Below are 21,039 nucleotides of genomic sequence, written 5' to 3' on the forward strand. Positions count from 1 at the left end.
TCATGCTGTATGGGGCAGGAGAAAGGAAGCGTGTCCAGTCTTGTGGGGCAGCACAATGCTGACTGCCCTTCCCCTCCCAGGGTAGTGTGTCAGTCTCCAAGTGGGGGCATCCCAAGCAGGTGTCTGAGTGACAGCCCTGTGGCAGTTAGGATGGCCCTGGCAGTCTGGGGCTCAGCCCAGGGTAACCCATTCTGAGCCCTGAGAGTCATACTGGAGACACCTCTCAGCCTGCACTGTGGACCAGTGGTAGGTAATGCATGTGTCCTACCCTACTGCCCAAGGCCACTTGCTGGTCTCTTTTCTCCCTCTTTGGGAGCTTTGCCCATGGCCCAGGAGCAGAGGATGGTGGAGGCTGAGATTCAGCATCTAGGAGGCCAGGCCCGTCAGAGGCCCACTGGTAGTAGGCCCGGCCCTGGGTGAGCAAAGGACCCCACCTCAGTCTCCTGCCTTCCACTGCTTCACATGATCATCTCTGTGTCCCGAGCTACGGCATGGGGTCAGTGCTGGGCAGGTACACCCTGCCTGTGCTCTGATTCACCTGTTCACCAGGAACCCATTAGTTGTTTCAAGGTGCAGAGCCTGGGTGCTCTGTTGGGCTCACAGAGCCCCCGCCCACTTCCGTGGGTCTTGCTCTAGAAACTGCAGAGTCCAGAGTCAGAGGTGTGACCCAATAGGGTTGGGGCAATAGTGGCTGTCCAGAGACATGGCAGTGCTGGGCTTCTGCCCCCAGACCCAGTGGGCCACTAAAGAGCCTTGCTCTTGTTGCTGAACTGAGTCTCTCTCAGCGAGGAGAAGTATTGATTTAGTTTTGAGCCTGGGTGATTTATAAATATGCATGAGGATTGGAGGTTATTTAACTGTGTTTTCTAATTCTCCTCGCGTTGCTGCCTCTTTCCAGCATGGTCTCTTAGTATTCGAGTCAGGCGTAGGGTGGCAGGTGGCCCGCCCTCCCTGCTTGCTGCCTGGGACCCTCCTGGGGCAGTGGACTGAGGGGTGAGATGTGGTGGGAGAAGACCTCAGAACTGGCTTCTCTGTGAGGCAGCTGAGGGTGAAAGGTCTCAATTGCAGCACACATGTCCTCACACCAGGCAGCACTCACAGGCTGTCCTCTCATACAAAAGAAGGGAGGAAATTCAAGTTAATGCCATTTCTCACTGTTCACATAGGGAAACTGGGGCCCAGAGGCCAGAGGCCTGCTCAAGGCCAGTGGCAAGTTAGGATAGAACTTACTTTACAGGCAGAAATAAAGCTGGCACTTTCTCCACCAAGCCCTGCCCTGCAGAACTTGGGATGCAGAGGGCAGTGCCTGGTCTGAGTTCACACAGACTCGAACCCATGGAGCAGATGGGTGGCAGGGGAGCCCCAGGCTGTTCTGGGCTCCCACCCTCAGGGAGTGTACACTGCAGCCTGGTGCAGACTCCTCTCAGAGCCTTCCACTGGCCTGGCCCAGAGACGGCTGAATGGAAGGTGGGCATGCCCATGGCAAGTGTGTGGCCCCTGCCCAATCCTTGGTCCTTGCTTTGCTGCTGCCATTAACAAAGAGTGTCAGCCGCTTAGTCGGCAAGTGAGATGTTTTTGTTTAGTCAATAATTGCACCATGGCGTCAAAGGAAGGTCCCCAACTTTTCCTTTTGAGATGCTTGTCAGCATCTCACCAGTTTTCTCAGCTGTGAATCAAACAAGGCGACAAATTTTAGCAGAAGATTACAGCCATTTTTCCCCTTTCTTCCTAAAAGCTGTCATCTAGCAGCAGATTTCAGCAAAGTTGTTCACTCTTCCCATCTGCTCGTCCTGTGCAGTGCCAGCCCCCTGGACAGCACCCTTTCGAGTTGGTGTGACATCCTCTGTGCCCATGGAGGGTGGGCACATGGAGAGATAGTGCTGGTGCTGGCAGACTGGCATCTTCTCTTCCCTGTGACCAGATGCCGGCCGGCTAGAGCCCCAGTTGGGACTTTATAAGGGGAAGGCACAGTGCCTGTTGGATGAGTGGATGGACATGTTTGGAAGGGCAGTGACCTAGCACCCTCTACCCCACCGCCTTCCTCAGAGCAGGGGTCACAGTGTGTCCAGTGGAGGTGGCACTTACATACCTCTGGAAAAACCTTGAAACTAGGCTGGCCTTGGCCATTGGTGATGTCCTCAGTTTGCCTCATGCCCTCGTGGTCCCTTATCCCTGCTGCCTGGCTGTGCCTCCCAGGCCAAGCTCTGAAATCTTTGCCCTGTGCCCTTGGGGTGCCTGCTCCATGCTGAGTAGGGTATTGGGGGTAGGCAGGAATTGCCAGCCCCACTACAGCTCCTTGGGAGGTTGGACAGTGGACATTACCTTAGCTCTTCTTCTAGTGTCTTCAGGTGGCTAGTGGGGACAGGGCTCCGGATTGGGGCCACCAGCTGTACCTGTACACGGGACCAGCAGTTTAGCTGCATAGCACCATGCCCTCATGAGTGGCACTGTGCTTGGGTGAAGCAGGACCCAGGCAAGTGTGTAGGGGACCATAGCCGCCATCAAACGAGAAAGGCTAGGTCCTTCCTGGGACCTGCTGGACCTGCTGGCTCTCACCTCATGTTATCATGACTGATGAATGATCTGACGTCTGAGTCTGCTAGGACACGTCCTGGCTCAGGAAATGTAATTATCACTCACTCATTCAACAAATGCCGATTGAGCACCATACCAGGTACTGTTCTCAGCCCAGCCACTGCTGTAGTACACAAAACACAGCCCCTGTTCCCGCAGAGCTGACCTTCTCAGGAGCCAGCTGATAAAATGTCCATACTGAAGTGTCAGAAGGCACAGGGTAAGAAGCAAGGAGTGATGCACTGTCACCGTCATTCTCAGTCTTTGCCACAGACCTGTGTTGGCACTGGTTTCTACCAGGCACCAAGCATCCTATCACTTCTTGCCCGCAGAGTAGAAAAAGGGCCTTTCCCTTCGGAGCTCCCAGATGCAGGAGGGTTTTGGGCTGGCTGTCCCTTTCTTTCCCACACTCCCAAGGTGGCCACCACCCTGAGGCAGAGGGAGCAGATGGTAAGAAATGTACCCCACATCCAGCCTCACCACTTGGCTTGTCTTGGCTGGCCTATCACTTCTGACCTCAATGCCTGACTGCTGATTTCCTGTGTGTGAAGTGGAGCAATAGTCTTGTTGAGCCTCTCTACCAGGGTGCCTGCCCCCACTCAGCACCAGGAGAGGCAGTATCTCTCCTATGATTGCCTGTTCACCCCTCACCTCCAAGGTGCACCAGACCCTGGAACCTCCCACTGACCTCCAGAGCCTCATACTCCCCCATGGCCTTATGCTCCATTCAGCAGCCCGTGTCACACAGACCCAGGCTTTCATTCCAGACCCTGTCACCTTCTCTGACATCCATATGCCAGCTCTGTAGCCAAGCTCATGTCCGTCCCTATCAGTGCCTTGGCTTCCCCACCCCACACTGTCTCTAGAGGACTCTGCCACCTCTGAGAGTCAGTTAAAATCTGTTTAATGTATAGAAGCAGTTAATACATTGCAGAGATAAAAAGGAGAGAATACATGAACATTACAGGAAATTTTGATTTGTGCCCATGAATGTGGCTTTGTTGGTGGTGGACAGGGCACCTCTCAAAGCCCTGCCATCTGACTCCTCAGGAATATTGGGCCGGCTCTTCCTGCCTTACCTGGCTTCTCTAGCCCTATGAGGGGAAGGAAGCTGGCGTATGTCTGCCTGCAAGGACCCAGTGATAGGGCTCTCTTAGGGCTGCATGGGTGGACAGATTTCGCACACTTGGTTATCTTCCCCACACTGTTAAAATTGGGCGGAATAACAATCCCTTTCAGCTCTGACAGTCTATGATTCAGCTGAATTCCGGGAGTGTCTTCACCCTTTGGGGGTTTTACAAGGCTCTCCCAAAGCCTGTCAGGAGCACAGAAATCCTGTCCCACTTGACCTGCTGAGTCTATCCCTTCCCTCCTGCTGGCCTTTCCCTTCCCAGCCTGAGAGGCAACACAGAGGGTGGTGTCCAGGGACTGCATGTGCAAACCCAGTTGTGGGGGGTGGTGCCCCATCCCAACACTTTGGTGCCCCTGGGTCTCTGGCCCATGTCAGTATCCTGTCCCCACTGACCTGTTAGGTGAAGGGACATCAGGACCAGCAGTTTGCTGTGAAGAGACATTAGCATGTTTTTGTTCCAGAGAGTGGCACATGGGCAAAAACTTACTTTGCATCCCTGGTCCCTACTTTTCTTTGGAGGCACATCCTGGGGGGTCTGGGTGGCTGGTCAGGAGCCCGCAGGCTCTGGCTCCAGTACCTGCCAGTTCTTTGGGTCCCCTCTGTGAAGTGCCTGTTCATGTTTTATGCCCATTTTTAAGTGGAATTTTCTTAAGTGTTCTTGCTTATTTTTGTGTGCTTTGTAAGTTCTGATAAGTCTTCTGCCATGGATGCATCAGACCTCTCTCTGCTCTGCCAGTGTCCCTCTGCTCCAGTGGAAGACCAGCTCTCGGAGGTCATGAGACTGGAGCCCTTCCTCCTTTCCTAGATGATAGTACTTGAATGATCCTTAAGTCTCTGTCCAATCCATAGTCATGAAGATGTCTTTCTATGTTTTTTTTAAACTTTACCTTTGCAATCCCTTAGCATTTAGATGTGGTATAAGCTCAAGGGCACAAGGGTATCTGGCTGTCCCTTGCTCTGGTACTGCCCATCTCCTTGACTGTAGATCTCTAACATGTTATGATACTTGGGGGATCAGTCTTGGTTCCTCCCCTTTGAGGTCCCTTGCTGGGTCTAGACTATGACAGATAGGCTGCACTCCCCCAGCAAAATATAGTGGTGGGGACTGGTGTGAGATCTATGGGGACTCTCTTCACTGCCTTCCCAGTTTCTCTGTAATTCTAAAAGCATTCTAAAAAACAAAGGTTTGTTTTTTAATTATAGTCTCTCTACATGCACACCTGTTGGAGAGAAGATAAATGCAATACCTCCCGTGGCTGCACGGTGTGGTAGTAAGAACCTAGTCATTTGAATATCTGCATCATGATGTGTTCTTAAAATTGATACTTGAAGCTAAGTGCATTGGCGCACGCCTGTAACCCCTGCACACTGGGAAGCTAAGGCAGGAGGATTGCAAATTTGAGCCCAGTCTGGGCAACTTGCCAGCTAAAGAAGACCATTCAAAATTAAAAAGGAGGGTTGGGGATTTAGCTCAGTGGTTTGGTGGCCTGCCTTGCAAGCGCAAGGACTTGAGTTCAATCCCTGGTACCAAAAAAAAAAAAAAAAAAAAAAAAAAAAAAGCAAAACATAAAGGGCTGGGGTTACAGCCCAGTGTGAGAGTCCTGGATTCAATCCCCAGGAGACTAAGCAGGGAATTCCTGTGTACTGATAACTGTGATATCCCAAGGAGTGTGTGGCACTTGCTGTCTTCTCAGTAGCTCGGTGACTCTTCAAAGTCAGGGACAGGCAGTCTGGCCCCATATTGGGCAGTAGGCAAACAGAACCTGCTCATAGGAAGGGCCTCACCTGGCTCACTTTGCAGCTCACAGGCATGGAGACTGCCAGCTGCACAGCTCCCTTGCATCTGCCTCATGATGCTCAGCTAGAGCTGTAGCCGTACTGTGCAGCTCTCCAGTCTCAGGCTGGGTTTATGAGCATCCTGTTTCTTCTGTCTTTGTTCTCAAAGCACCCAAGGTGACCCTGTGCCATGCTGTCCCACAGGGTGACTATGATCAGAGCAGAACCAAAGTGTTGCACATGAGCCTCAACCCCACCAGCCTGGCCAAGCAGCGCCTTCGTGAGGAGCGGGACCGGTTGCAGGAGGAGTGCGAGCGGCTGCGAGGACTCGTGCGTGCCCTGGAGAGAGGAGGCCCTGTCCCTACTGAGCTGGAGGCCACCACTGGCCTGCCCTCAACCAAGGAGGTGTCAGGTAGGACCCTTTCCCCGCCCTTTTTCTGCAAGCAGGTCCCCCAGGCACCTGCCAGAGTAGTGGGGCCACGTGGATGGAGGGACAGGTTGCACCAGCTTCCATGTCCCACCGAGCTGCTCCACATCACCATGGGCCATGCAAACAGAGACAGTCATTCATGTCCGTGGGTAACAGGAAAGAGCTCAGGCACTGTGAAGAAGCACACAACCAAGATCTTCTCAGACCCCTCAAACAAATTAATGCCATTTATCAGTTGCCATGTGACCCATTCATCATGAGCAAATCCAATCCTCCATGTTAACAGGGCCATCTTTCACTGTGCTAAGTACCCTTCACAGAGCCCAGGGCCCTGCCACAGGCCTGCAAGGCTGGCCACAGAGTCAGAGCCTGCGCCACCTGCTACAGTCTGTAAATCAAGGTGCTAACCTCAGGACCTGTGCTTGTCACCTCTGACACACTGAAGTGACAGCTGGAGTCTGTTCACATTGTACCTGGAGAGCATCGCAGTCACTAGGCCTCACCCTGGGTGTGCCTGCCCTGCAGAAGCAGAGACGCAGTTCTGTCTGCACAAATGATGAGGGAGCAGTCGCCACACAGCATAGCCAAGGAGCCATGAGGGGCCTGAGGCCCAGCGATGTTGGGGTGCTTTGGCCATGCTCCACACTAAGTTTCATGGTGGCCTGGCAACTGCCTGGCACCCGGCCCTGCCATCCTGCAGCTCTAATGTTAGTGACCCCCCCACCTTGTCACCTTGCCCTGGGGGATGTTTTCAGGGCCATCTGTTTCGTTCTGTTTTGGCAGTACTGGGAATTGAACCCAGGGCCTTTACACTAACCTATACACACCCCCTCAGCCCTTTTCCAATAGAATCTCAGTAAGTCACTAAGTTGCCTAGGCTAGGCTGGAACTTGCAGTGCTCCTGCCTCAGCCTCGCAGAGTGCTAGAGTTAGAGTTCGTCCACCACCACCATGCCCAGCTGGCAGCTATTTTCTTGATATGCACCTCGTGTTTTTTTCTGAGTTGCCTTTCATCCTGTGAAGCCCTTTCATATTTCCTTCTTATGTATTTGTCAGTTCATTCCATGAAGTGCTCAGCATCCCCGAGAGTGTCCTCAAGCTGGGAAAATAGCTGTCATCTTGGGTCCTTCTGCAGCACAGGGCTCAGCATGGTGTCAGGCAGATGGCTCAGTCTACAAGTTGGCCCTTTGTTGTCCCCTCCCATTTGCTCCCCCCTTGTATAGAGTGCTGAGATGGTGCCTCGGGACCCGGGACAGACATAGGGCTGGTGTGCAGATGCTGAGTCATGGGTCCTGGAAGAAGCCAACCCAGGGACTGGAGCGGCCTTCTACACCCTCCCTCGCATCCACAGTTACATAGGCAGTCATAGCCCTGCTGGCAGTGAAGCCTAGAAGCCTTCTCAGAGAGCCTGACATGTAGCGGGGGCTCAGAAACTATACATTGTCTGTATTTTCATTGCCCTTGATCTTGCTTCTGGGTCCCCATGGCTGTCTTCAGCATGTGATGTCTCTGGGACATGACCAAGCACTGTCTACTTTGCCAGTGTCCTCCCTGACACTGGAGCTCATGCACTTGCCATGGCTGACAGCGGGCAAGAACCTGCACCTACAGCATCTTGAAGGACCTCATGTGCGGCCTGTGGGCAGTGAGCACAAGTGCGTGACTGTGCCCACCCCTGCATACCTGGCCCAGCCTCTGCAAGTCAGGTTTTCAGACAGACGCTAACATTGTCCTTATCAAGTCCACCCCATTCTCCATGGCCCAGAGCATCCAGGTTTGTTAAGAAATCTGCCAGAGCCAGGCCTGGGACAAGAGTCCCTACTCCATTTTCCCTGGTGCAGCAAAGGAAATGAGTGACATGATATGAAAACCAGCTGGGCTTGGGGCTGGGATTCAGCTGCTGCTCTGAGCACCTCGCTGTTTTTGCGGCGGGGGTCTTTATGCCTCTACCTCACCACCACTACCACACCCCACACCCCCACGTTCCAACTTTCATTTCTCATTGGTACCCTCTGCTCCAGGTCCAGGACAGTGGCCCGGCAGAGGGAAACTGCTAGAGCTGACACATCTGCCTGGCCGGGTGACCAAGCATGCTATGAAAGGGATCTCCTGCTGCCTGAGAGGCTTTGTGGCCTGCACCAAGCATTCCACTTCCATGCAGCCCAGATGAGAAACAGAAGCCAAGAGCAGGGGAAGGCCCGCTCTTGGGACTGCCCAGCAGAAAGTGGCAGTTCTAGGTATCTTTTTGGCTTCTACCACCTCAAGGGCTTCTTTGTGATCTAGGCTGTGGCTCCACAAACCAGTCTGTGTGTTTCCTCCAGGGTAACTTCTCTGAGCTTGTGCTATCTGTATGCCACTGGAGAATTTGTGTTGGGTTTTTGTGAAAGGGTTCCTGGGAGAAATCCTCACCATCATGGATGTCACAGATCAGTCCTGAGCCTCTGCCCAGAGACTGGTTTGTTCACTCCTCTAGTAAGAACTGCAGCACTCCTCCTGTGCCAGCCAGGCCCATGCTGGCCTTGGGTGCCCAGAGATAGGAGTCTTGCTGTGACACATGTTTTAAGGCTGCAGCACATGGGCTCAGAAGATGGGTCTCTACCTCAGACCTGGGGGATACTGAGAATCCCCCAAGCTGCCCTTAAAGAACAAGTCAGAGCCAAGGTTGCCTGGAGTTTGGGAGATAAGGGTGAGCAGAAGTCCAGGCCAGACAGGGGCAGCTAGAGGATAAGGAGGCACTGGGGCATTTCTGCTCAGGTGGCCAGCTGTACCTCCCAATCCCAAGCCCCTGGGATTATTTCATTTCCCTCAAGACTCATGCCCACAGAGAGAGAAAGAATGTGGCCACAAGCTTTCACATTGGAAAGTGCGTGGCTAAGGGCTGGTGACCAGGCAGATTCAGGAGAGCCAATTCTCAGCCAGTGGATGGGGCAGGAGCCAGGCTGCACAGGCCACAAAACTCCCAGGGAGCCCAAAACAGTACAGGGACACTGGGGAGGAGAGGCTGGCTAAGCTGAGGAGGCTTGACAGAGGGATAGATAGTAGGAAACAGGGAAGTAGATATTTTCCAAATGGAAAGGGAACTAAGAGATGGAAGGAGGGGAGATAGAGGGAAAGGGATGAAAAAATAATTGTGTTATGTATATGTGCAAACTCCCATCACGAATGTAATCATAATATACTGCAAAGATGTGCCAATAAAATAAATTCTTAAAGAAAGAAATGTAGATTATTGAGCCCCAACTGGAGCCAGAAGCCCTGGGTGGGCCCCATGATCTGATCATGAGCCCTATGGGCTCATCTGTACCACAGCTCTGGAGAGGACAGGCAGAGGGCACTGGATAGGCCCCAGCAGGGTGGGAGGCCTGAACAGAGTACAGGGGTGAGGCAAGCAACTGTGACCATCCCAAGGGGGCCTTTTCGCCAACAGTGGCTAGAGAAGCCAGTGGGCTCAGGAAGGCTGTGACCAGCTCAGCTGGGACGCACATGGTACAGCCACCAATGGCAGGCCTTGCTGCCTGCTCATGGGTCCCCTAGTGCCTGATGATGCTAAGATAGGGATTCCCAATGTCCAGTGGAGAAAAGACACCCAACATGAAATATACAGAGCAGAATAAGTAGGAAAGTGAGTCCCCCGGGGAAGAGAGGACTAGAGCAGAGGAAGCCTCCAGAAAACTACCCTAGTTATGCCGAGAGGGGTAAGAACAGACTTTCAATAGTGCTATAGAGCAAGGTACTCAAAGGAAATCCAAGGAGGAGGAAATGGACTTTGGAGAGCTAAAAATACCTAGAACTAAATGAAAATCTTAATAGATTTATGAGATAAAGTTGAGAAAGTTTATCTAAAAGAAGAAGAAACAGATAGTGAGGTGGAAAAAAGGATAGAAAGATAAGAAACATGAGAAGTCTGGTCCCAAAGGTCCAGAGGAAAGGGCAGGAGACACAGGAGGGAGTACACGGAGCCTTAAGGAATGTTCCCTGAGTGAGGGAGCTGGCACTGTGCCACAGAAGATGCTCAGAAGGTCCTTTGCACAGATGAGAGCAAACCCTCCCAAAAGGATATCATCACTGCCCTCCAGGGCATAGGGGTTAGAGAGAAGACCCTCTAAACTTCTAGAGAGGAAAAGGAGACATCCTCTGCCAAGGATTCGGGATCAGATCTGCATGATACTTTTCAGCAGTGACACTGGGAGGACACAGGTTGGAAAGTGACCTGTACACCCCAACTACCTGCCCAGGCAAGTCTGAAGCAGAGATCACATGCATTTCTAGATGAACAAGGTCTTAAAATAGTCCATCCCGTGTATCCTTTCTCAGGAAGCTAGTCAAGGATGTGCTAGTAAAACGAGGGAATAAACAAAAGAAGAGACAGAACCCAAAGACAAGGAAAGCACAGGCTATGAACTTTGAGGGCGGATGGCACATGGAATCCGTCGATGTTCTGGGATGTCCCTCAAAGAAGAGAGGTGGGCCAGAGCCTTCCATGCCATGTGCTGGTGTGGGCTGCCAAGAGTGTGAGTCCTCTGGTCCCTGGGCTGCTTGCTTCCTCTGTTTGTTGGCACGTGGTCAACGCACACTTACACCCTGTGTGCCACTTGCACTTCTTGTTTGTGTTTATTGCCCCACCGAGAGTCAGGAAGTGCCAGTGTAGACAGTGTATTCAAAATGGTACCCAAGTTGGTGAAGAGTGTGTATAAAATGAAACAGGAAGAAAAGCCCAGGCAGTCATTAGCTCTAGGGAAAGAGAAAGCTGTTCAAGAAGCAGAAGTAATCATGGTTTTCCACATGGCTCTGCTCTGATCATCATTTGTACTGTCACTGGAGAGCTGAGGCCAGATTTAAACAACTATGAGCTGGTGTGTTGGAAGGATGGAGCTGGAAGGTTCTCACATGGAGAGTGGGGAGAAAGAGCTAAATCTTTGTCTTTCCGGAGTGAAAGTAGTGGATAACACCCAGGTCATCAAATCCAAAGATGTGATTGAAATGTGTTTTTACATGGAGTTTTGTCCCAACATGAGTAGCTGGAAGATGAAAACCAAGGTCTCGGAAAGAGCAGGAGGAAAAGTGAAGGAGAAGGCTGCTCCCTCACAAGTCTGGCATGGCTAGACTCTAAAATGTAAATTTTGCATAAAAACAAAGTCTAAAGTTGAAGAGAATAAAGCCAGAATGCAAGCTTTTAGGAGCCTGGTGAGCTGCAGCCCAGCAGAAGCTTTCCTTCAGCTCTCTGAGGATGCTGGCCATAAGCAGACGGCTGGACTCTGAGATGTTCTGCCTACATCCAGCACTGGCCATCCACCAGGTGGTGGTGGCGGTGGTGGGGATTCAGGTCCCCCAGGGCCATGGTCAGTTGTTTGGGTCAGGTCAGCTTCCTGGGCTGTTCTTCATTCTCACAGCTAGAAATTGGAGGGTGAATTGCAAGGGAGGACATGGATCTGACTTGTGAGGGCCCGCTATGTAGCCTGCACCTCCCTACCCTAATCCTCTCCACCACTCTGTCCATGCAGACCTGTTTCTGCATGCAGGTGAGGAAACTGAGGCATGAACAGATGAAATTACAGCCTAGGCCTGGCATTTCCCCCAGGCCAGGGTGTACCCTATCACCATGGCCACATTAGCCCAAGGCTGGTGCAGTCCTGCTGGGTAGCGGCCTCCATCCTCCAGGGAAGCTGATGGAGTGTCCAGGCACCTCCTTATGGGCCCCTATGCAGCAGGTAGGTAGATAGCCACGGCTTTGCCATTGCTGAATGGGTCCCTGGGCCCAGTGTGGCTGAATGTACTTCTGCCTTTCCAGGCTCCAAGTATGCATGGTCTTGACTCAGCCTCTTAGTCACTGGCATTCTACACATGGTTTACAGGGCACAGGGCACAGGCCTTTCACCAGCAAGAGGTCCAGGTCGATGGACAGTCTCTTCCTGTCCTGAGAGCGAGGGGCTCAGGTGAGAGCAAACCCTCCCAAAAGATATCATCACCGCCCTCTGAGGTACAGGGTTAGAGGGAAGACCCTGTAAGAGGGTGAAGTGGGTGGTGAAGGAACTTGCTGTCTTCCCTTTCTTGGATCTGTGTGTCATTTGCCCTGAGTTTCTGAGATTTTCCTCTGTGCTCTGCCTGAGACTCAGGGCTGGAGAGGACATAGAAATAAGCGAGGTGACCACAGGCTTAGGTCCTTCAGGGGGAGGTGTGTTCCAAGGGTCAGGCAGGGACACCCATGGGTGATTCTTCTGGCTTCTCTGATAGGAATTACTGGGCAGCCCTTGCCCAGATCTTGACCCACAGAGACTGGAATCCAAGCCCAGCCTCCTCAAACCACTCCTGGCTCTGCATGGCCCCCTGCTATACCCAGACTGTACCAGGGAGATCATTAATTGCAGTTTAATTAGCCAACACATTAATATTAAAACAATCTCATCTTGTCAGGGTGACACATTGAAGGTGATCAAATTTGTCACTGCCTGTGTGGGTACAGTGGATTCCAAGGTGTCTCTGGGGAGGAGAAGGGAAGGTGGCCACCTGAGTCCCCATCTGTATGCCACCTGCTATGGCCTGGGGAGGAGGGCATTCCTGGGGGCTGGTTTGGGGCCTGTGGAGAGCAGCGCTCTGCTTTCCTTTCTTCATGAGTCTCCTTAGCTGCTGCCTCTCCAGACTGAGTGACCCACTTCCACTCCCCTCCCCTGGCTGTGCAACCACCAGCAGGGCAACAGGGGCCTGTCCTTAGGTCATGGTCCCACATCCCCTTGTTTTAGAGTGGAGCTGTGGCCTCCCAAGCCCTATCTGCTCATAAGAAAATATGAGTGCAAGGATAGAGGTCAGCAGCTTGAAGATGGGGTACAGGGGGCTTGTCGCGGGTGCTAAGGCTTCGTCACCCATGACCTTGCACAGATGGCCTGCCCTGCTTGTGTTCCAAGCCCAACCTCGAACCTCGTCACAGGTACCTGGACAAGGCCCTCTGAGCACGCTTGTCCCCAGCAGCACCCAGGTTGCCAGTGAGCTTTCTTGGCTGGGTGTGATATTCTGAGCCAGAGGCTCTTTCTCTTCAAAATCAGTGCTGTCTGCCTGTCCTGTGGTCCCCAAGGGTCCCCAACAAGCAGTCTGCAGTCATTCTGACAACTATATCCTGACACATGTAGCAGGCAGACACGCAGACGCAGGCCCTACAGTGGCGCCTGTAAGTCAGCAGTCAAGACAGGAGAGTGTGCCCTGTAGAGCAAGGCCTGGGGTTTCTGTGCATGTTGGTGAATGGTGTGACAGTTGTGGTGCAGAGGGATCATCTGGGCCATGGCTTCTTCTTGCCTGTGCTCATCTCAGTAGACTGTGAAAGCAAAGCCTCTGTTCTGGCACCAGCCTCTTGAGCACCTGTTAATCTTTCTTGGTGAGATGCTGACGTCCCTGTGCCTTGCCCTTGTGTTTGCTGATCTTAGCAGGTTTGTACTTTCCTGAATCCTCATGTGCTGCTTAATTTTGGGTTCGATTCTGCACGTTTTGAATACTGGGGTGGGAGATTGGAGATCTTTTTTAAGTTCTGTGAGGAATGCTGATTTCCGCCAGCTTCCACAGGCAGCCTGCCATAGCTCCTCACACCTTCCAGCCTCAAGGTCTATGCTTTGCCTCTGGGGTTTTCTCATGCCCTGCTCTGTGTGGGTCAGTTGGGTCCTGGGCAGTGGTCCAGCCTTGGTGTACTGTCCAGGGTCTGGTTCCACATGCCCAGCTCACAGACGCCTTTAAAACTTCCCAGCAAGGTTGTGAAACTTATCATGTGCTCTCCGCTGGGCACCCTGGCTCACCCCGCCCTACCCTGCAGTCGAGTGCCACAGCAGCATTGCACGTACAGCTGGGACCAGCATGGTATCAAGAGGGAAAGAGCAGGATTCACTCTGCTCTACATTAGCACCTTTCACTCTGTGATGTGACCATCCTCCAAGGGGTATCAGGCATCTGCTAGCTGCACTCTCCGCTACAGGATGCCTGGATGCTGAGGTAGGAGAACAGATTTCTCCCACTTGCTTCTTAGGCAAGAAAGTGAGAGCTGCCCTTGACACCCTATCTGCAGTATGCTTGTGCCACGATTCAGGGCCTTCAGTCCAGGCCGGGCAGCGCCAGAACCAGGGGTGAAAACACTGCAAAGCTCTTGCAGTGTGAGATCGCCAAAAAGGGCTCTGCTGCTTGTAACCAAAAACCTTTCAAAAAAGAAATCTCCGGGCCCAGGTGTTTTACCAGTGAATCCTACAAAATGCTTAAAGAAAAATTAACAGCAAGTACATACAGTTTGTCAAGAAAATAGGAAAGGGAACCTTCTCAACATATTTTTTTATAAAGTAATGCTCACCTTGATTTCAAAGCCAGTGACAAAACTGAAAAAAAAAAAAAAAACCACAGGAATTTATTTATTTATTCTAGAAACATGAGGCTGGTTTAGTGTTAAACATTGGTTGGTGTCATCAAAAAAGAAAAATCACTCAGATCAATTGATACTGTAAGAGCATTTGTCAAAATCCAGCACCCATTCATGACAAACTCTTAGCAAACTAGGAAAAGATGGAAATTTCCTCCACAAAACAAAGACCATCTAGAGAAGCCTATATCTATGTCAGACCTCAGTGCACAAGACTGGGAACATCTCCCCCAGATCAGAGCCAAGGCAGAGATGTTCTGTCTGCTACCCTTGTACACACACCAGAGCCCCGGACCTGGAGGAAGAGGAGGAAGAGATGGCAGACAGGATGAAAGTGACGGGGCGTTTCCTCTCCACACATGGCAATGAAAGACACAAGCAATGAAAAAGAAACCCGAGTCCGGTGACTCGTGTGCTGGTCTCATGCTCTTTGAGAGCTGAGCTGAGCTCACTTCACACACACGTGTGTGTGTTATATATCATTAAATACAAGCAACAAGCATGTTGAAAAGCATAGCACCAGTTCTGTTTACTGCCCCCAAAATGGAATCCACAGATTCAAATCCAACAGAGCTATGCTGTCAGCTAGAGAATGCTGTGGTAGGACGTCAGAAGTATAAGTGGATGGAGAGTCATACTGAGCTCACCTGAGGGTTAGGACGTTGGGTGCAAGAAAGATGCCAGCTGTGCCCCAGCTGAGCTGCAGGCCCAAGTGGTTGAGTAAGACTCACCTGGACTTGCTGGAAAAACTGGCTTCCATGTGCCAAATATTGAAACTAGACCCATATCTTTCACCATGCAATAATCTAAAATCAAAGTAGCTCAAAAGTTTAATTATTAAAACAGAAACACTAAATCTGGAAGATAGAATAAGCAGAAGCCTTGAGGACATAGAAGTAGGCAAAGACTTCATGAACAAAACCCAGACTGCATGGGAAATACTACAGTGAATCAACAACTGGGACCTCATCTCATTACAAAACTTTTGCACAGCAAGAGAAACCACCAGCAGAGTGAAGAGACAACCCATAGTATGGGAAAAACTTTTTTAGCAGCTATTCATCAAAGGACTACAATCTAGACTATATAAAGAACTAAAAAAAGAGATTCAGAACTCCCAGATTTAACAACCCAGTCCAAAATGGGCATCTGAAATGAAAAGACTCTTCTCAGATGAAGAAGTAGAAACAGCAAATAAATATATGAATAAAAAGTTCAATATCACTGGTCATTCATGAAATGCAAATTAGAACAATGCTGAGATTCCATCTCCAGAAAGAATGGCTGCTGTCAAAAAATCAACCAATAACAAGTTCAGGAGGGGCTGGAGGGAAAAAGAAACCCTTTTCCACTCTTGATGGGAGTGTAGACCGGTGCAACCACTGTGGAAATCACTGTGGAGATTTCTCAACTAAAAGTAGAGGTTCCATTTGACCCAGCTATTCCTCTTCTTCTTTTTTTTTTTTTTTGGTACTGGGGATTGAACTCAGGTCCTTGCGCTTGCAAGGCAGGCCACTGAACCGCTGAGCTAAATCCCCGGCCCTCCTCTTCTTGATATCTTCCCAAAATAATTAAAAGCATCATACCACAGCAACAAACACACACACCCAAGTTTATAGTGGCACAGTTTGTACCAGCTAAATCTTGGAAACAGCCCAGATGCCCATGAACTGATGAATGGATAAAGATGATGTGGGTTTTTTTTTAATACAGTGGAGTACTACTCTGCCATAAACAAGGATGAGCTTTAGTCATTTAGAGCAAAATGGATGGGCCCTGAGACCATACTCTTAAGTGAAATAAATTGGACACACATGTTTAAATACTGCATTGCTTCTCTGGTATGAGAAACTGAAAGTGGAAATAAGAACTAAAATGCATAACATATTGAGAAATGGGAAGCAAATGTTCAAATGGAAAGGGAAATAAGAGAGGAGGGAAAAAGGAAGGAAAGGACAATTTTAAAAGGTGAAAATAGAAGGAAAAATGGAAATGGCTTTTGTACATAGAGAGGGAGGGGGTTTGGGTGGATGGGGAAAAGGTGAGATGCACCATGTACAGGTAGAAATTCCCTATGATGAGTATTATCATTATGTATTTCTAAAATGTACCAATAAATGTTTTGCTATTTTAAAAAAAAATCTCACCTGAACTGATGACACCGCATGTCTAGTCTCTTCCTTAGCTGGCTCAGCCTCTTCCCCTCCGGGCCTGCATCTGGCTTTGCAACCCCCTCTGGGGTTCACAGTGGCAGAAGACAGGGTTAGATTTTCATTCTTCATCTTAATGGGAACTGGAAGCCTGTGTTTCCACACTGTAACCCACAGTGACAGGGAGATGCCCACCACAGTACTTGCATGGTGGAACACTAGTCAGAGGGGACGACACAGGGAGAAGGAGTGTTGTGCCCAAGAGATGCCACACCATGGCATCTGTGACTGTGAGACTCTGGGAAGGGGCAGAGGTGCCAGTTGAGGTGGACCTGGCTGGTAGGCCTTGGGGTGTGAATTGTACCACAGAGCCAGGAATGGGGGAATCTTGAGAGTGATGGAATGGGTCACACAGTCCGTACCTGTGTTAGACTCTGTAGAACTCTTCTCGAAAGGTGTCACCTCACTGGGGGATATTTTAAAATTCTAAATAATAGTGACATCTCACTGGGCACATGGCTTTATCATGATGAAGGATGTTGTCACTTCTCTTGACAGAATTGCCCCATCACGATCACTGTGTCTTCGCTCTTTTTTGTTGTGTATGTAGAGACCTACCTTGTAGGGCTTTGAAAAAACAATTATTTTGTAGAAGAGGTTTTAGTTTTTTTAGTCACCTATTCATTCCATCACTTTGAAGCTTAGGAGTTCTTTAGTGATTTGATAAATTCTGCTCTCTCCTAGACTTTTTTATTTACTTTCCATTTAATGATGTGGCACCCTTAGAGGTCAGGGTCTGAATCACTCTTTCTCCATATCACTAAAGAATTGCTCTGTGCCAGATGTGTCTGTCTGTGTTTGTTACATTTCTATGTGTAACAGGGTCTGTATACCACCTGGTTTGTTCCTCTTTATTTCATTTATCTGTATTTTTAATGATTGTGACTTTATAGCATGTTTTAAAATCTGATGTAAAACAGGCATTCTTTTTTAACCTAAAGCTATTCTTAACTTGTTATTATTCTAAATGAACTTTGGAATAACTTTGTCAAATTCAAGAAAAAGCCATTGAGGTTTTATTTTTAATTGAGATTGCTCTGAGAAGGAGCAACTTGGTCTTGTAGGGTGGAGGCCCAGAAGCAGGCTAGGTAGAAGCCCACTCTGGGTCAGGACAGGAGCATCAGCAAGCAGGGGGCTCACTTGGCCACCCTGTGCCATGTGGGCACCAGACCCCTGTCACATCACCTCACACTCGACTGCCTCTGACGACTAGAGCTGAGGTTTAGCCCTAGGCTGGGGGGCAGGTCTGTGCCAGGGTGTCTGGTAGAGAAACGCCCTATTGTGAGTGTGCGCAGGGCTCCTCGGGGTTATCAGGAAGTGTCACCCACACCCACAGATGCGCCTGCTCCCTCCCACTGCCTCTTGCAGTATCACTATGCTCCTATGGCAACACCCATAGGGTGTATCTGCTGTTTGGCCTTCTGGGGTGTGCAGGAGCACATGCATACACGTGCACACATGGAGAAGCTGCCATTTAAGGAATCAACTCACAGGATGCAGGGAGTAGGGCAAGAGGTCACAGCCGAGTCAGCAGCTGCAGCCCAGGAGATCCAAGCATGCAGTTCCGGTTAGAAGTGCTGGGCTCATGACCCAGGAAGACCCAGGATCCCTGTTCACAGACTGCCAGGCAGGGTGTCACCTTCCTGCTTGTGGACAGTCTGTCTTCTCTCCTCCAGTGCAGGTGTTACAGGCACCCAGAAGCACTCTCATAGATGCACCCAGAACATGTTTAGCCAATTCCTGGCATCATGGCCCCCTCAGGATGACACACATAGCCCCCAGTCAGGGCCTCCCTATGGGCTAGACACTGGGTAGTGACAGCTGGGCCTTGTAGCACCCAGGAGAACCCAGTGAGGAAGGGTAGAGTTAGGGTTGGGCAGGGGAGCTGGGCCTACCCCACTGATCCTGGGGCTGCTGTTATCCCACACTGCCATGGCCCTCTTGCTGATCAGCTATGTGGCCTCAGGGCACCCCTGGCTTTGCTCCCTAAGCTCTGAGCCGAGGTTCAGGGCCCCAGGGCCATAGAAAAGCCTCTTCCGAGTCAGGCGCTGCAGCAGCCTGAAGTATGTGCTAGAAGTGGTGGTAACAAGGATGGCTTCTTGTTGCCTATCTGGGATAAGTGAGCCAGGCTTGTGAGCTGAGAAGCAGGAATGGCAGCACAGGAAGGTCCCTTCCCAGCAGTTCCACAAGTGGTGACAGCTGCTTGGGTTTAGGCTCTGCCTCCATTGACCAGTGCCCAGACATCCAGGGTGTGTGGAACGAAGGAGCAGTTCCTGGAAAGACCCTTGGACCTGCAGCACTGAGCAGTTAGAAAGTCTGGGAAGGCTGCTGCTGGGTTGGGCATGGCCGTGGGCCTCCAGCAGGGTTGGCATCAGGGCTCCATCTGCTGGGAAGGAGCCCCTGGCTGTAGAGGAGAGGACAACTGGGCTCAGAGCTGGGTGAGGCCCAGTGGGAAGAGAGGTGGCTCTGTTGTGACACATGGGACATGATCTCTCCAGCCTTCCCTCCACCCGCACCCCGCCTGGCTCTCCACTGCTCTGGAGATCATGGGCTCTGCTGTCCTTGGGACCGTGAGAGTAGTGGTAATGTTCAGGCTGCCTTGGTGGGGCTCCTGAGCAGTGAAGCCCAGCCCTGCCTCCGTATCTTCCCTGCAGAGTCTGCAGAAGCAACCAGCCAGCTTGCCTCCTCTCAGAGGGCTGCTGTCCTCAGGCCTCTGGACTTCCATCCCTGACTGCTTCTCCAGAGCAGGGTGGTCCCCACTCTGTTCCCTAGGCCTCCCCTTGGGCCTTAGCACTAGCCTGCTGGCCACCTCATGTCTGTCCCCAGGATGCTCGATCCCATCTGCAGTTACCTTCTCCTATCTCTTGCTACCTCCCTTGAACCAGCACAGCTGAGGCCTCTTGCCCTTCCCTTGGTTCACAGAAAGACAGAGCCCTGTGCTCTGCTGTTGCATCTTATCCTGAGTCCCCATGGCTGAGGTCAGAACCTGCCTCCACCTGTCCTGTGACCCCACCGGCTCTGCATCCAGGCAGTGTCTGCAGCCAGAGACGGCTATGGAACTGCGGTCACCTCATTGCAGCCCATTTTCCTTGGCTTCCTGGCATATCTGTAAACTTTACTGGGTAACTCAAGCCAAGTGCCCAATTAAGGACTTCGGTGTGGTTTCATTTAAACTATCAATTGAAGTGGGAGCTCTGCAGTGCCTGACACAGTGAAAAGGCAGAGCCATCACAACCTTCCCATTGTCAGACACCAATATGCCTGGGCTAGGTGGGGGTGTAGAGGGAAGCCATAAGCTCTGAGTGGTTTGGAGGGGAAGTGGGCCCTTCAGCATGGGTTGTGTGGGTTCCTTGTGGGGAGAAAGAAGTAAATCAGTGAGTCCTGACTCACCTCCTGCACTCACCACCTGCCCTCTTCCTTATCCCTGGAGAAGAGATGGCCTGCCCCCTCACCCAGTGAGCTATAACAAGAGTCCTATGAGTATTAGCCTGCAGGTTTCTGAGCTGTGTCTCGGTGGTCTGCTTCCCTCACAATGGGGTAGCTAAGCTCAGGGAGTCCCCCAGTGGAATGGGGATGGCGCAGTCCAGTACTGTAACCCTGAGTCCAGCAGTGGGCTCCCCTGCAACCTGCCCTGCCCAGCCCATGTTCCTGAGCATGCAGTGGCCCCACAAGACAAGTAGAAGGTTCTGCTGTGCCTAGGGTTGTTGGCTATGAGGGCAGGGAGACTGGTGACAAGACCGACCCTTGAGGTATCACAGAGACTGGCAAGCAGGACACTAGAGGGGGGAAAAGATAGCATAATGATGTTGATGAAGCATCTGTGGCCATTCATGGTCTTGGGCCTGGCATAGAACAGCCCTCCAGTTCCTGTTGGTTTGGGATGCTCAACATGTGTCCAAGGGTGAACAGTGAGTGATGCTCTTTCATCCTTACCGTTGGTCTTGGTGAGGACTAGACATGTCAACTGTGTCCAGTCCTACATAGATCCCTTATTCTCCCATTTTAGGGGTGGGGAGGGGCCCTTGTAAAGTGACATCACCCAGTAGAAGGCAGGATAAGAGTTCTGTGAATCTCAGTGTCCGTCCCAGCCTGGCCTAGCAGCTCCTGCTCCCCTCCAAGAGTGTCGTGGTTGGCCCTCTTAGAACCCACTTTCTGTTGCGAGGGTGCTTCTCACAGGCAGTACCTCCCTCTCTTGAGCTGATCTTGCTTCTACATCATCTACCAGGCAGCCCTGCACCACATTGCAGCCTGTGAATTGACTGCTCATCCCTCTGTGTGGTTTTCCTCTGAAACTAGGGTGGACAAGGGGCACCTCTCCTGCCTGACCTGGCCAGGTCCTGGAGCGCCCCGGAGCTCTGAGTGCCCTGACCTGTCAACCAGCTGTAGGCTGTCTGTGAGGAAATCATGGGCTCCTTTTCCAGACCAGGCTGCTGGGATAGCAGGGACATAGAGATGAGGCCCCAAAGTACATGCTAACAGACATGAACACATGTTACACACACACTCTGAATGTTCACATCCAGGCAAGCCAGCAG

General features: G+C 51.2%; 1 protein-coding gene across 7 annotated transcripts in view; it reads left to right on the forward strand.

The window, feature by feature from the left end:
• Mad1l1 (mitotic arrest deficient 1 like 1) overlaps positions 1-21,039 on the forward strand; it is a 322,214-nt gene that overhangs the window by 228,899 nt on the left and 72,276 nt on the right. For all 7 annotated transcript variants that reach the window (XM_010612080.3, XM_010612079.1, XM_010612081.3 and 4 more), the window contains one exon: positions 5,687-5,894. In XM_010612080.3, coding sequence (XP_010610382.1) covers positions 5,687-5,894 — 208 coding nt within the window. The remainder of the gene's footprint in view (positions 1-5,686; positions 5,895-21,039) is intronic.

Source organism: Fukomys damarensis, unplaced genomic scaffold (genome assembly GCF_012274545.1).
Source record: "Fukomys damarensis isolate Sample0158 unplaced genomic scaffold, DMR_v1.0_HiC HiC_scaffold_17, whole genome shotgun sequence".
In the NCBI taxonomy this organism is placed as follows: Eukaryota; Metazoa; Chordata; class Mammalia; order Rodentia; family Bathyergidae; genus Fukomys; species Fukomys damarensis.